Raw genomic sequence first — 12,650 nt, 5'->3', positions numbered from 1 at the left:
TACTCGTTACTAACAAAAAGTGGTCAGATTAGAGTAACGCGTTACTAAGTAACGTGTTACTGGCATCACTGTATATTAGTCATATTGGTCAGGATGGGGTTCACCTCAGCCAAGTCCTCGGTGAACACAATCCTGTCCAGGTCCGCATAATCACGGGTACACTGAAATCAGAAGTCTATAATTGTATAGTGTATACTTTTAACAAGTAGAAGTAACTGTTGTGTCAGATATGCATCGGACTTAGTGCCACTGAAATATCAGGAACTTGAACGCACCTCGGAAGCGTTCCCAGTGCACTGAGGCAGCAGTCAGCACTTACACATGATGATGCCAAAGTGTCTAACTCATTCACTGAGTTCTGCTCCTTTCCGCAGGAAACATAGCAAACTAAATCTCAAGTATTCCTTTCTGTCGACCATGTGACAGTCATGTTTTGCAAACCATATTAAATTATCCGGCCTCAATCATTGCCAGACGTTGCCCTCGTCTTTTAAAGGAGGCTCGCAGTTAAATGAAAACACACATCGTTGTTACTTCTGTGTAAAATTTAAAATTAAATTAAATTAAAAAATGTACACAACAGCAGGCTACATTTCTGAGCCAAAACCATTTTTTTCCATCAGCAGTCTTTTCAGAAACAACTAAATCATTGTTTGCTACATGAACGCTGAGAAATAGTCAAAATGTCAAATTCAGCAATGCATTGTTTGTATGTCCAGTTACTCAGCAGTGCACTGTTTGAGGTTTGCAGATGATGTTCACTCATGAGTGAAAATATATACTAATTTACAAGTACTGTCAGGTATGGTACTGTATGTTAAATGTGTGTGGAGTAGGTGCCTGTGATTGCTCAAACTGTGCACAGTGGAAAAAAAAACCCATTTAAACGTACATATTTCAAACAGAAGCCACCGTTTTTTGTCACAAAATTGCAAAATAATCTACATGCATTTTGGTCTTCAAGCGCAATCGGCTGTTCAGCTTCCCAGCTCTACACAAAATAAGCTTGATGTTGTTTTCATTTTGCTTCAGCTTTGCTGTAGGTTGAGACCCCTGGCACTTTAAATGCACATTTGTTAAGAATAGATTCATGCATCCAACTGTGTCTCTCAGATAATCTCAAACACACTTGCTATTAACTACACTACTGCAACTACACACGCGTCATCACGCTTATCCTGAATTGGTTTCCGGTTTCCATTATTTGTGCATGCTGTGAGTTGCAATAGCTGCAGGGATGTTATCACCACGAACACAGTGCATGTAGAAAAGACACTGCTGGAACCCCCTCCACCGCCCCACCTCTCATTCCCCCCAAAAAATGTCAGGAATATTTGATGGAAAATTGTGTGGGTTTTGTTGGTTTTTTTTTTTTGTTTGTTTGTTTTATGTTATCGTGATAAAATGAAAATGAAAGCTATGTTGATGGGAGATTGTCAAGAAATTTAGACAAAGATGGATTCTGTACTGACCTAAAACGTACACTGGTAAGAACATGAGTAAAGTCACTTGTGATGTGAATTTTGTGAAATTAGAGTAGGTCTCTCTGTAAATTCCTTGTTCTTAGTACCAGGGGCAACAAATATTGAATGCTGTGTTCTGTGTGGAGTGGGGACAGAATCTCCAAACTTTTTCCTGTGAATTTTGGCATTCCTCAAGGATGTGTCCTGGCTTCTGCACTATTCGATGCCTACATGGACTCGGTGCTGGGTAGGATCATGGAAACCAATGGCTTAGCTGCTTTTGTTGGTGAGTAAAAGGTTTACTGACCTTGACTTTGCGGACGATGCTGTGATCTTTAAGGGAATCAGTGGATACTTTGCACCACTTGAGAAGCTGAGTGTTGAATCAGAGTGTCTTGGTTTGTGATTGTCCTGGGCCGAGACTGCCAGGCTTTCAATAACTTCCTGGACTCAGCCATCAGAAGGCTCTTTCTGCGGTGACACATTCACTTGTCTGTGCAGTGAAATTCCTGTCTCTGGGTCCCCGGACTTTGAGATCAAGAGTCTATAGGGTCTTGGTGCTTCTTGTCTTGCTGCATGGTTGTGAAACGTGAATGCTAAATCGTGTCCCAAGTGACGGAGCAATGTCTTTTGTACTGAGTCTCTTTGGAAGATCCTTGTGCACCACTGGAATGACTTTGTGTCAAACGAACTGTTGCTTAGGGAAAATAAGATGAGGAATATGGAGCTGTGACATTTTGTGTGTCTGGCTCATTTCTCTGGGCAAGATCCAGCACACAGGTACCTCAGTGCTGAGGGCTCCAGCAGGTGGAGAAGGCCATGGGAGCACCCACATTTCGCCTGGTTGTGGCAGATAGTTACTATCAAGAGGTGAGGACAGACAGGTTGTCTGCCTGAGTGGCTGCCACCAAGGATCCAGAGTGGTTTCTTTGTGTGTTGAATCTGACAGTCAGTAATGCCCAGACCTGACCTAACCTGGCACCAAATCTAAGGTCAGATCACTTCTCAAAGCTGTACATCACTGTATCCACAAAACTATGGCACTGCCCTGAGTCCTGATTGGCAAACATCCAGGCAGACCACCTGTCCATCCACACCGCCAAAAGTAGCCAGTGTCTTCCACAGCCAAGTGAAACATGGGTATCTGTTGGCCGTTTCCAGTTGCTGAGGTCCTCAGCACAGAGGCACCTGGATGCTGGATCATACCCAAAGAAGCACAACACACAGCCAAAATGTTGTAGCCGGTGTTCCCCACAATACAAGTGGAGTCATTCCAACAGTACCCAGGAATCCTCTGACGGGACCAAGTAGAAGAGGCATCCAGTCATCCTGTTATGTCATTGGTTTGAGTCCATGTCTCACAACCATACAGTACAACTGGAAGTTCCAAGACCTTAAAGACTTGGACGTTGAGTGTCCTACAAATGTATTTCTAAACACCTCTGTCCAGCAGCTTTGTGACACCGCAAGATGGTCCTTGGCGTTTCTCAGTCTCAAAGCTCGAGGTTCCATAGACATGAAAGTCACTGGCGAGATGAGTGAATATCTCTTTGATGTCAACACTTTCATCACATATAGATAAACTTCAGCTGGTTGTGTCCAGGAAATCACTAAAAGTGTTCATCTTGATTCAGGACAGTCCCAAAACACTTAAAATTGCAAATCTTTCAATCAGAGCATCCATTGTTTCCACAAAGATCACTGCATCATCTGCAAAGTCAATGAACCTTTCCTCATCAAATCTTGACTTTGTCCATCATTAATTTTGAAAGTGGACACACTGCCATTTTATGGCCATAACAAGTTAAAATTCCATGCTTCATTTTTTTCCCTGAGAATTTGCTGCCACACCATCCACAAAAAAATAAATATGAAATTGTAGCACTTTGTGGCTATAAAATGACAGTATTCCTACTTTCAAAATTTATGGAGATCAGACAAACAATTGGCACGCACATTATACCAAAATCTAAGGCATTCTGCCAAACATTTTCTGAGATGTTGGCCGAACATCTTAAACATTCACAGATATATAACCGCAAAATTCCACCTTTTCAAATTTTGAATTTGATGGGCATCAGACCAAAGATCTGCACAAACATCACTCTAAAATGAAGGAGCAGTTCCTGAGATCTAGATTCAGACAAAAACAACCAGAGAGGTTCAAGCACCCCCATATGGGCCCCTTACACAGTAGTAGTGGTGGTGGTAATGGGGGGGGTTGAGGAGGGGGGCCGGCAGGAGTTTAAAACCCCTGTTTGTACTGTGCAGTGTTAAATGACATTTATCTTTAAAGCATCTTTAACTTTATCTGTAATGGAGCTCAGCAGTAATCCCACTTCATCCTGGTAGATTTAACGCGTTTGTGCGACTTAATAAATTGTAAGATCATATTGTGAGATGAATGAAATGGGAAAAACCATCCTGTGGGAAATCATCCCCCCCCCCAAGTCCCACTTTTGATTATGCCAATTGACTCCACCAACTGAGGGGCCGGGCAGCGGATTTTCCTCGGATTTTGGAAGAAGAAAATTGCCTTCATTCATGTGTTGTTGGCGCCCTCCCTCCCCACCCCCGCTTCCCTTATCTCCCAATTCTTCTTTCATTTAACTTCCTTTCCCAAGTCCCGCTCTTCTCTCGCTTTTCCGTCTGTTTCTGCTTAAGATCTTGTCATCCGGCTCTCCAATTATGTTTGACAGTGGCTACAGCTGATGGAACGTGGTGTCCATCCTAATGTACGCTGGTGAAGCCAGAGCAGATGTCACTCAGCTCAAAGTGTAGCATGTTAACCTGTGTCTTACAGAACACAGGCGCCGCTCCAGATGAGGATCGATGGTCTACATCACTTCCTATTGATTGTGTAATGTTTGAGCTGACAGTAGTTCATTGATTTTTACTCAAAAACTCCAAAAAGTCCATTTTCAGACAACTCTTTCAGACAGTTGGATTTAAGCTGTTTAAATGGGCGAAGACAGGAAATGATTTTTTTGTTTTTTATGTGACATAAGACATGTTATTGTAACAGGTTTTCATTAAACTTGGTGAAAAGGTTTGTCCTAGAATAGATCCCATTCAGTCTGGTGTAGAGTCAAACACAGCTACACATTTTTATCCTGTGTATTGGCAGCATGGTGGCTTAGTGGTTAGCACTGTTGCCTCACAGCAAAAAAGTCATGGGTTTGATTCCCACCTGTGGCCTTTCTGTGTGGAGTTTGCATGTTCTCCACGTGCTTGCGTGGGTTTCCTCCAGGTGCTCCGGTTTCCTCCCACATTTAAAGACATGCAGGTTAGGTGAATTGGAAACTTCATAATTGCCCAGGTCTCAATCTTAATGGGACTAACCTGGTTACATAAAGGTTAAATTTAACAATATTGGCGAAGCAGCAGGGTATTGTTTTTGTTGTGTGTGTGTTTGTGGACAAGATAACTCCAGAACACCTGTGCAGATTTCCATCAAACATGGTGGGAATACTACTTGGAGAGATACTGAGAGGTGATTAGATTTTGGGATCGTTTAAAAAAAAAATGAAATGGTTTGAAAAAAAATTTTAAATGGTCTGAATTACACCTGTTTTTGTGTATCTCAACAATGAAGAAGCCTAGATGGATCAAACATGGTGGGAAAATTACTTGGATAGATATCTAGTGTGGATTAGATTTTAAGTAGTTTGATCTAAGATCCAAGGTAAAGATAAACATGGTCCCAAAAGCACTTTTTTTTTGCCACAAGAAGTTTTTTTTCTCAACAACCAAGAAGCCTCCATGGATGATCTAGAGTATGGTCTGGTCCTCCTGGTGTGCACTTGAATGCCTTGCATGGAAGCACCCTGACGTCGATGTGTATGCGAATGGGCGAATGTAAGTCATCATTGTAAAGCCCGAGTTTGTGTTTTAGATGGAAAAAAGCACTATATAAATGCCCTCTTTTAACCATATTGATCAGCAAAATATTTGTGATTGAATGCGATGATGAATTCATACATAGTCAAAAACACCACGACAGAAATATGTATAGTTACTTAGACATTTATATTGTTGGGTGTAGAGTGTGTAGGGTATGCATCAGCTCTCTGATACCTTTCATCAAACAAGAAACAGGACTCAGAGTGCATCAGCTGCACCTTGCATGTTTGGCACTGACTCATGCTTGTTAATTATCTGTGCTTCGGTGATATCGTAAATACTTTCTGTGTGGCCTTGACACGTGATCAATTCTGTCCAGGATTGAACCATTTTGTCCTTGATTAACACACAATCTTTCCATAACGTTCAATCCATTTGGGCTTCAGAGTGTTTGAGTTAAACAGTTGAGTTTGACTTTTCAAGGTCACCCAAGGTTGAAAGTCAAATGATAATCAGAGGTGATATTTTACTTCAAAGATTTCTTTAATAGCAACCATAAATATGTTTAACCAGTTTGCTGAAGTCACTACTCCAAACAAGTTTGACCTTTCAAGGTCATGCAAGGCCAGAGGACCATTCTTAACAAGTTTGAGATTTCAAGTTCACTCAATGTCTGAAGTCATGTAACCAATAAAAAGTGATAAAAAGAAGAAAAATGTAAGGAATTTTACTTTATTATTTTACTTTTATATACTTTATTGGTATTTCAGTTTTAAGATAGGTTGTACAAAGGTTATTTATTTTCCAACACACTGAAAATATATTTTAAATTATTTATTGTACGTGCTCTGTAGGATCCCGTACAGAATGTTTTGGTCCACAAGTATCTATATATTTGTCACTGTCAACAGTAAAATAATTGGTTACTGACACTTTATGACTTTGTCTTCACAAGTTATTCAACAGCACTTTTCTCTGTGTAAATAGAAACTAATGATAAAGTTAAGACCTTTATCAGGTTCTGTTTATCCTTGTTGAGATTGTCGGCTTCGTCGTTCTGGGACAAAACAAAATATCCGAACGTGTTTGAGTCAATTTTGTGAATCGAGACGAGCTGAAGCTTCGGTTCCTGTTTGGAATTCTTCTCTTTATCGTTTACCTGCATTACACGGTCACCAAATCTGTGTTCTTCCTTCTTTTCTGAGGTTGATGGCGCACATTTTACAGAGCAGGACAAAGAGGACGGCCACAAAAAGAGTTTAAGAGGCATTGAAAAGAGGAGACGGTTTCTCTCTCTGTCCTCCCGGTGCTTTTATAGTAATTAAATTCTAACCTAAGAATATATTTGAGTTCAAAGCTGTGCACCATTTCCCTGACTAATTTTAATCTAATGCATTTTTCTGACGGTGGCTTTTGAGAAACAGCTTAAGTACAGCAAGATGAAAGGACGGGATGTGTTTTTTTTAAATGGGTTTTGTAATTTTTTTTTGTTTTAAATGTGGCAAACAAACATAAAAAAATAAAATGGAAGTGCATTTTTTTTGTTTGTTTTTTTGCTGACATTTGTCTTACTAGTGCAGTCCATCCATCCATTTTCTTCCGCTTTATCCGGAGTCCACACACACCTCCCCCAGCAACTCCGGGGGAACCCAGAGGCATTCCCAAGCCAGCCGAGAGATGTAGTCCCTCCAGCGTGCCCTGGGTCTTCCCTGGGCCTCCTCCCAATGGGACATGCCCGGAACACCTCTCCAGCGAGGCGTCCAGGGGGCATCCGGAAAAGATGCCTGAGCCACCTCAGCTGGCTCCTTTCAATGTGGAGGAGCACCGGCTCAACTCTGAGCTCCTCCCGAGTGACCTGTGTGAAAATTGCACAGCAACTCCTGTGGGTTCACCACCTGCAGAGGGGGCCATGTGCAGAGAGGATTTGGTGGCGGTCAAGGGCGGGTGGCCCGGTGGCCCGGTCCATGCTCACAGCCCCTGGGTGTTGGGACGTGGAACGTCACTGCGCTGGAGGGAAGGAACATGAGCTCGTGCGGGAGGTTGAGAGATACCGACTAGAGATAGTCGGGCTCACCTCCACACACAGCTTGGGCTCTGGTACCCAACTCCTGGAGAGGGGCTGGACGCTCCACTTTTCTGGCATTGCCCACGGGTAGAGGCAGAAAGCTGGCGTAGCATTGCTTATTGCTCCCCAGCTCAGTTGCCATGTGTTGGAGTTCAACCCAGTGAATGAGAGGGTCGCGTCCCTATGCCTTCGGGTCGGGGACAGGTCTCTCACTGTTGTCTCAGCTTACGGGCTGAGCGTCAGTGCAGAGTACCCAACCTTCTTGGAGTCCCTGGGAGGGGTACTAGATAGTGCTCCGACTGGGGATTCCAGTGTTCTCCTGGTGGATTTCAATGCCCACATGGCCGGCGATAGAGAGACCTGGAGGGGGGTGATCGGGAAGCACGGCCTCCCCAATCTGAACCCAAGTGGTGTTCAGTTGTTGGACTTCTGTGCTAGTCACAGTTTCTCCATCACGAACACCGTGTTTGAGCACAAGCGTGTCCATAAGTGCACGTGGCACCAGGACACCCTGAGCTGGAGGTCGATGATCGACTTTGTAGTTGTATCATCTGACCTTCAGCCATGTGTCTCGGACACTCGGGTGAAGAGAGGGGCTGAGCTGTCGACCAATCCCCACCTGGTGGTGAGTTGGATCCGCTGGGAGGAGAGGACGCCGGTCAGACCTGGCAGGCCCAAACATATCGTGAGGGTCTGCTGGGAACGACTGGCGGAACCCTCTGTCAGCGAGATCCCGGGGGAGGTTGGAGACATGGAGTCCGAGTGGACCATGTTGTCCACCTCCATTGTCGATCCTGCCGCTCATAGCTGTTGTCGCAAGGTCTCTGGTGCCTGTCGCTGTGGCAATCCCCGAACCCGGTGGTGGACGCCGGAAGTAAGGGATGCCGTCAAGCTGAAGAAGGAGTCCTACTTGTCTTTGTTGGTAAGTGGAGCCCCGGAGGCAGCTGATAGGTACTGCCAAGCATGCTATCTATCGATCAGCCTCAAAGAAATTCTGGCAAACCGTCTGACGCCTCAGATGGTGGAAGCAGCTCTCCACCGGCACTGTCTACGGTGCGGGTGGGGAGCTGTTGACCCTGACTGGGGATGTTGTTATATGGTGGAAGGAATACTTCGAGGATCTCCTCAATCCCATCGTCACGTCTTCCGAAGAGGAAGCAGATTTTTTTTTTTTTTTGCCAGCTTGCACTCGACCGAGACGGACGCACTTTTCTCTTCTCCCTCCCTCCTTATCTTTCCTGCTTTTGTGGCGTGTTGTCTGTGAGGCTGCAGCGTTGCTCTTCTGGAAACGACAAAAATGGATCTGTTAAAGTAGTCTCTGAACGCAATTGACACTATTTTTTCTACAAGATCTTCGGGAGCGGAGGACCCGACCTGTCCTGCTGGGACGCATGTGATGGGTTACGTGATGGACTCGTGGAGGAGATGGCAGGTCATGTGCCTTTACATGCTTTCTGTGGAGGACGTTGAAGATGTGTACATATTCGGCTTGGTGGTGACCGGCTTTCTGATGTGTGGAGCGGGGCACTTGCTGGTTTACCGGAAAATCAAGAAAGTGGAAGCAGCTTTGATTAGTCGTTCCAAGCTGCCCTATATGATTGATTCGATTGGGAAGGCAGTGGCTGCGCAGTCGGCGGGGGTTAACCACGCATTGGATGACATCTCTGGAAGATTGCAGCCCTGGAAACCCGCTTTGACCGTCTGTGAAGACCACATTCTACATTTCTACATTTCAGATGCATTGGGAGCCACTCTGTTCTCAGAACTGTGGAATCTTTCAGGCGTCTGTTAATCTGGCTATTCATTTGGCTTCCCCAATACAGCTGCACTTCAAGGTCGCTGTGATGATACCTCCTCAGAAGAACAACACTCTTATGCCTCGCTCCCTGGTCTTCCCCCCTCCCCTCAGCTTCTCCAGCCCTGACGTGAACTGTGGACTGTCCAGGACTTTCTCAGCCTGCGCAGGGCTGTTCCCTTCCCCCCCCAGACTGTCGAACAAGGCCGTCGACGGCGCCGAAACTGGCTGCCTTCCAGAGTGTTCTGATAAACTGGTCCTTTCAAATCTCGGTTGTCGTCCTGTGTCCTTGTTTTGTCTCTGTGATTATTGTTTTTTTGTGCTGATGGGATTTTTTTTTTTTCCTCATTGCCGCTGTGTAATGCAGCGGCTATGAGGGTTTTTTTCTTCTTCTCCTTTTCCCTCGTGTTTTGCTTCATATATATGTTTTATGTACCGGGCCGGCCTATGTGTTGTGTGTTATGTGTGTTGTTTGTTATGGGTTTGCTCAGCCCTGCTGTTGACCAAGGCAGGGATGTACATCTGGAGCTGGTCCCCGGGCGCCTAATGGCGACCTCTGCTCCTACTGGCAAATAGGATGGGTTAAATGCAGTAGCCACATTTCATTGTGCAGGAAAGTTCTTCTGTTCTGTGCATATGACAATAAAATTTCCTTGATCCTTGATCCTTGAGAGACTGGGGACTCAGAGGCGGACTCATCCATCGATCCATCCGTCCATCTCATCCATCCATCCAAAAGTGTGACGTTACATAACGTCACACTTTTTTTGGTGCTGCATTAAAGGTTTGCTTGGGAGCTGACTGGCTGTGCGGGTCTCTTTCTTTTTTGCTTTTGATGTTATTTTTTGACCCTGCACGCCAATACAGTTTGTGATGTGCGTGTCATTTCATGATTTTTTGATACACAAATATTAAAATTAAAAAAAAAACTTGGCATGTCATGGACTTCACTGACATCAGTCAATCAGGATTAGAAACACTGTGGTACTGTTGTGTGTGCGTCTGTCAACCCAGTTGCACTTTATTCACTTTTTGAGTTCTGTGTTTATTTTTTGTATTTTGTAATTTTTGTATCTGGATTTTTCTTCTTAGGTTATATTTTGGTTATGGTCATGTTTTGTTTCTCCTACCTTTTGATGTCTGTTAGTTTCTAGTCACCTTTTGTTCTTAATTTGTCTCTTGACCTTTGACCCTATCATGCACCTGTCCTCCAATTGTTCATCAGTTGAGTTAGTATTTAAGTAGCACTCGTTTCTTTGTTCATTTGCTGATTTCTTTAAGTTGCTCACGTTGGTTCCTCTCTGGTTGTTATAAGTACCAAGAGTATTGTTTGTCACCTCCTTGCAGTTAATGTGTTTTGTTTGTTCCTGATTTCCCTCATGATCGGATTATTTTGTCAAGTTTGGTGTGGACTCTTCCCCCCCATGTTCCCTCCATGTCACTGTTTTGTACTGTTTGTCGCTGTTGGGAACATTAAAGCACCTTTTTTTTTGTTTGTTTGTTTGTTTGTTTTTTTGCAACTCACCCTCCGTCTCTTTGCTACCTGCAAATTGGGTTCATTTATATGAACTGCGAAACATAACAGGTACAGTATGGTAAGCCTCTCTAGGATGTGCAGTTCTCAAAAAGTGCGCAATAAAGGGAGTAGTGAGGGAAGCCACCAAGACAACTATGAAAGTCCTGTCCTACTCCACCATGAAGAATGGAATGACAATAGTTCCACTGTGCACAGTCTCTCCATTCATGGCCACAGAGGCAATAACTTCAGAGTTGTCATGGGTGTCTTGGTGGCTTCCCTCACTGGTCTCCTTCTTGTAGTCTTCAGCCAGTCTTTTTTATTTGTTGTCATGAACAAATTAATATGCATAGAAGCCAAAGGCTGTTTCATTCTATTTTCAGATGGCCTTTGGTTTATCAACATCTTTCCATCTTAAAGCTGAAGTTGAATTTGGTAACTGAGCTGTACACAATTATTCATCTATCAAAGGCTAACCTGCCCCTCTGTATATCTTCTATCTGCAGTGTCGCAGTGGGCGTGGGTTTCTATGGCAACAGTGAGACCAATGATGGTGTGTACCAGTTGACCTACTCCTTGTACAATGCCAATCACACCCTGGGAGGTGTGGACAGTTTGGTAGGTCACCCAAACACAACACACAGAAGAGGAGAGAGGTGTTTCACCCCTTATTATTTAAAGAATCAAATGTAATTACACCTCCTGAGATAATTACAAATGAAATTCTTATTTCTATTCCTGATAGTAGTTTCTAGTCCTGATAGTCAACTGAAGTGCGTGCAAAGTGGGTCTGAGGGAACATTTCAGCACCGTTTGCCCAGTTTGGATGTAGTTTAGTTTATTCACACATCATAAACATAAAATACACTGTGTATGTGATAGATGTAGTATGTATAGGATAGACACGTCCACAATGACTGGATGTGTAAAAGGGTCACCTCAAAAGCTATTTAAAGCTTTTGATACAAATAAAATGGCCAAATATTGACCAGATATCCTTTGACTATAGCAACACACAAACAGACATATAACTGATACACAACAGCTAATCCCAGCATTCTGGTTACATTATATTAGTAGGTACACTGGAGATATAATAGCAATTCTATGCAACATTGATGAAGAGACACACAATGTTGTGTGGGCCGGCAGAAGAGGTACTGCTGGCCCACCACCAGAGGGCGCCCTGCCTGAAGTGCGGGCTTCAGGCACGAGAGGGCGCTGCCGCCACGGACTCAGCCGGGAGTGACAGCTGTTACTCATTACTTCCTGACAGCTGTCACTCATTGTTCATCATCTCACTCCATAAAACCCAGACGTCATCTCCACCTCATCGCCGAGATATCATACTTCATTGGAGGTAATACCCTCAGCCTTTTTGTGGTATTTTGTAAATCTGTTTATTGTGAGTGTTTGCAGGAGTACCGGTCCTTTTTGTGGAGGCTGTGCAAGACAGCACTCTTTTTCCTCTGAGGGATCACTGCAACATATTGAGTGAGAGGTGGAGGTGGCATTCCCACCGCTGTTGTTACTGGGTGTACACACACCCACACTTGACTGACTTTGTTCTTCGCCAGCAGTACCAGATCCGACAGTCGGGGACGGTGATCACCTGGGAATTCGGGACTTGGCGGCTCTAGTATTCACCAGGTTCTGTGGCGGCGGAAATCGTGTGGTTCCGGCTCTTCTCAGGACAGACGTCTTCTATCTTCGAGCCTGCCCACACGTCACCTTTGTGGATTGACTGTAATGATATTCTGAGATTGTCTGTATGTTCGTTGTGCACAATTCACAACATTAAATTATTACCTTTTGGCTCATCTATTGACCGTTCATTTGCGCCCCCTGTTGTGGGTCCGTGTCACTACACTTTCCCAACACACAATCAAATTAAAGCAGAAATTTTGAACTTAAATCTTACAGTGTTTTAATTTTGTGCATTCAACTCTAATATCCCTCTATGTGACA

At 44.1% G+C, this 12,650-nt stretch overlaps 1 protein-coding gene across 2 annotated transcripts in view; it reads left to right on the top strand.

Annotated features, from left to right (window-relative positions):
- ttyh2 (tweety family member 2) overlaps positions 1 to 12,650 on the top strand; it is a 182,892-nt gene that overhangs the window by 63,445 nt on the left and 106,797 nt on the right. For both annotated transcript variants that reach the window (XM_034193845.1, XM_034193846.1), the window contains exon 3: positions 11,189 to 11,300. In XM_034193845.1, the coding sequence (XP_034049736.1) occupies positions 11,189 to 11,300 (112 nt within the window). The remainder of the gene's footprint in view (positions 1 to 11,188; positions 11,301 to 12,650) is intronic.

Source organism: Thalassophryne amazonica, chromosome 18 (genome assembly GCF_902500255.1).
Source record: "Thalassophryne amazonica chromosome 18, fThaAma1.1, whole genome shotgun sequence".
Classification (NCBI taxonomy): Eukaryota; Metazoa; Chordata; class Actinopteri; order Batrachoidiformes; family Batrachoididae; genus Thalassophryne; species Thalassophryne amazonica.
The sequence above is the reverse complement of the archived record's forward strand: the minus strand, read 5'-3'. Positions and strand labels throughout refer to the sequence as shown.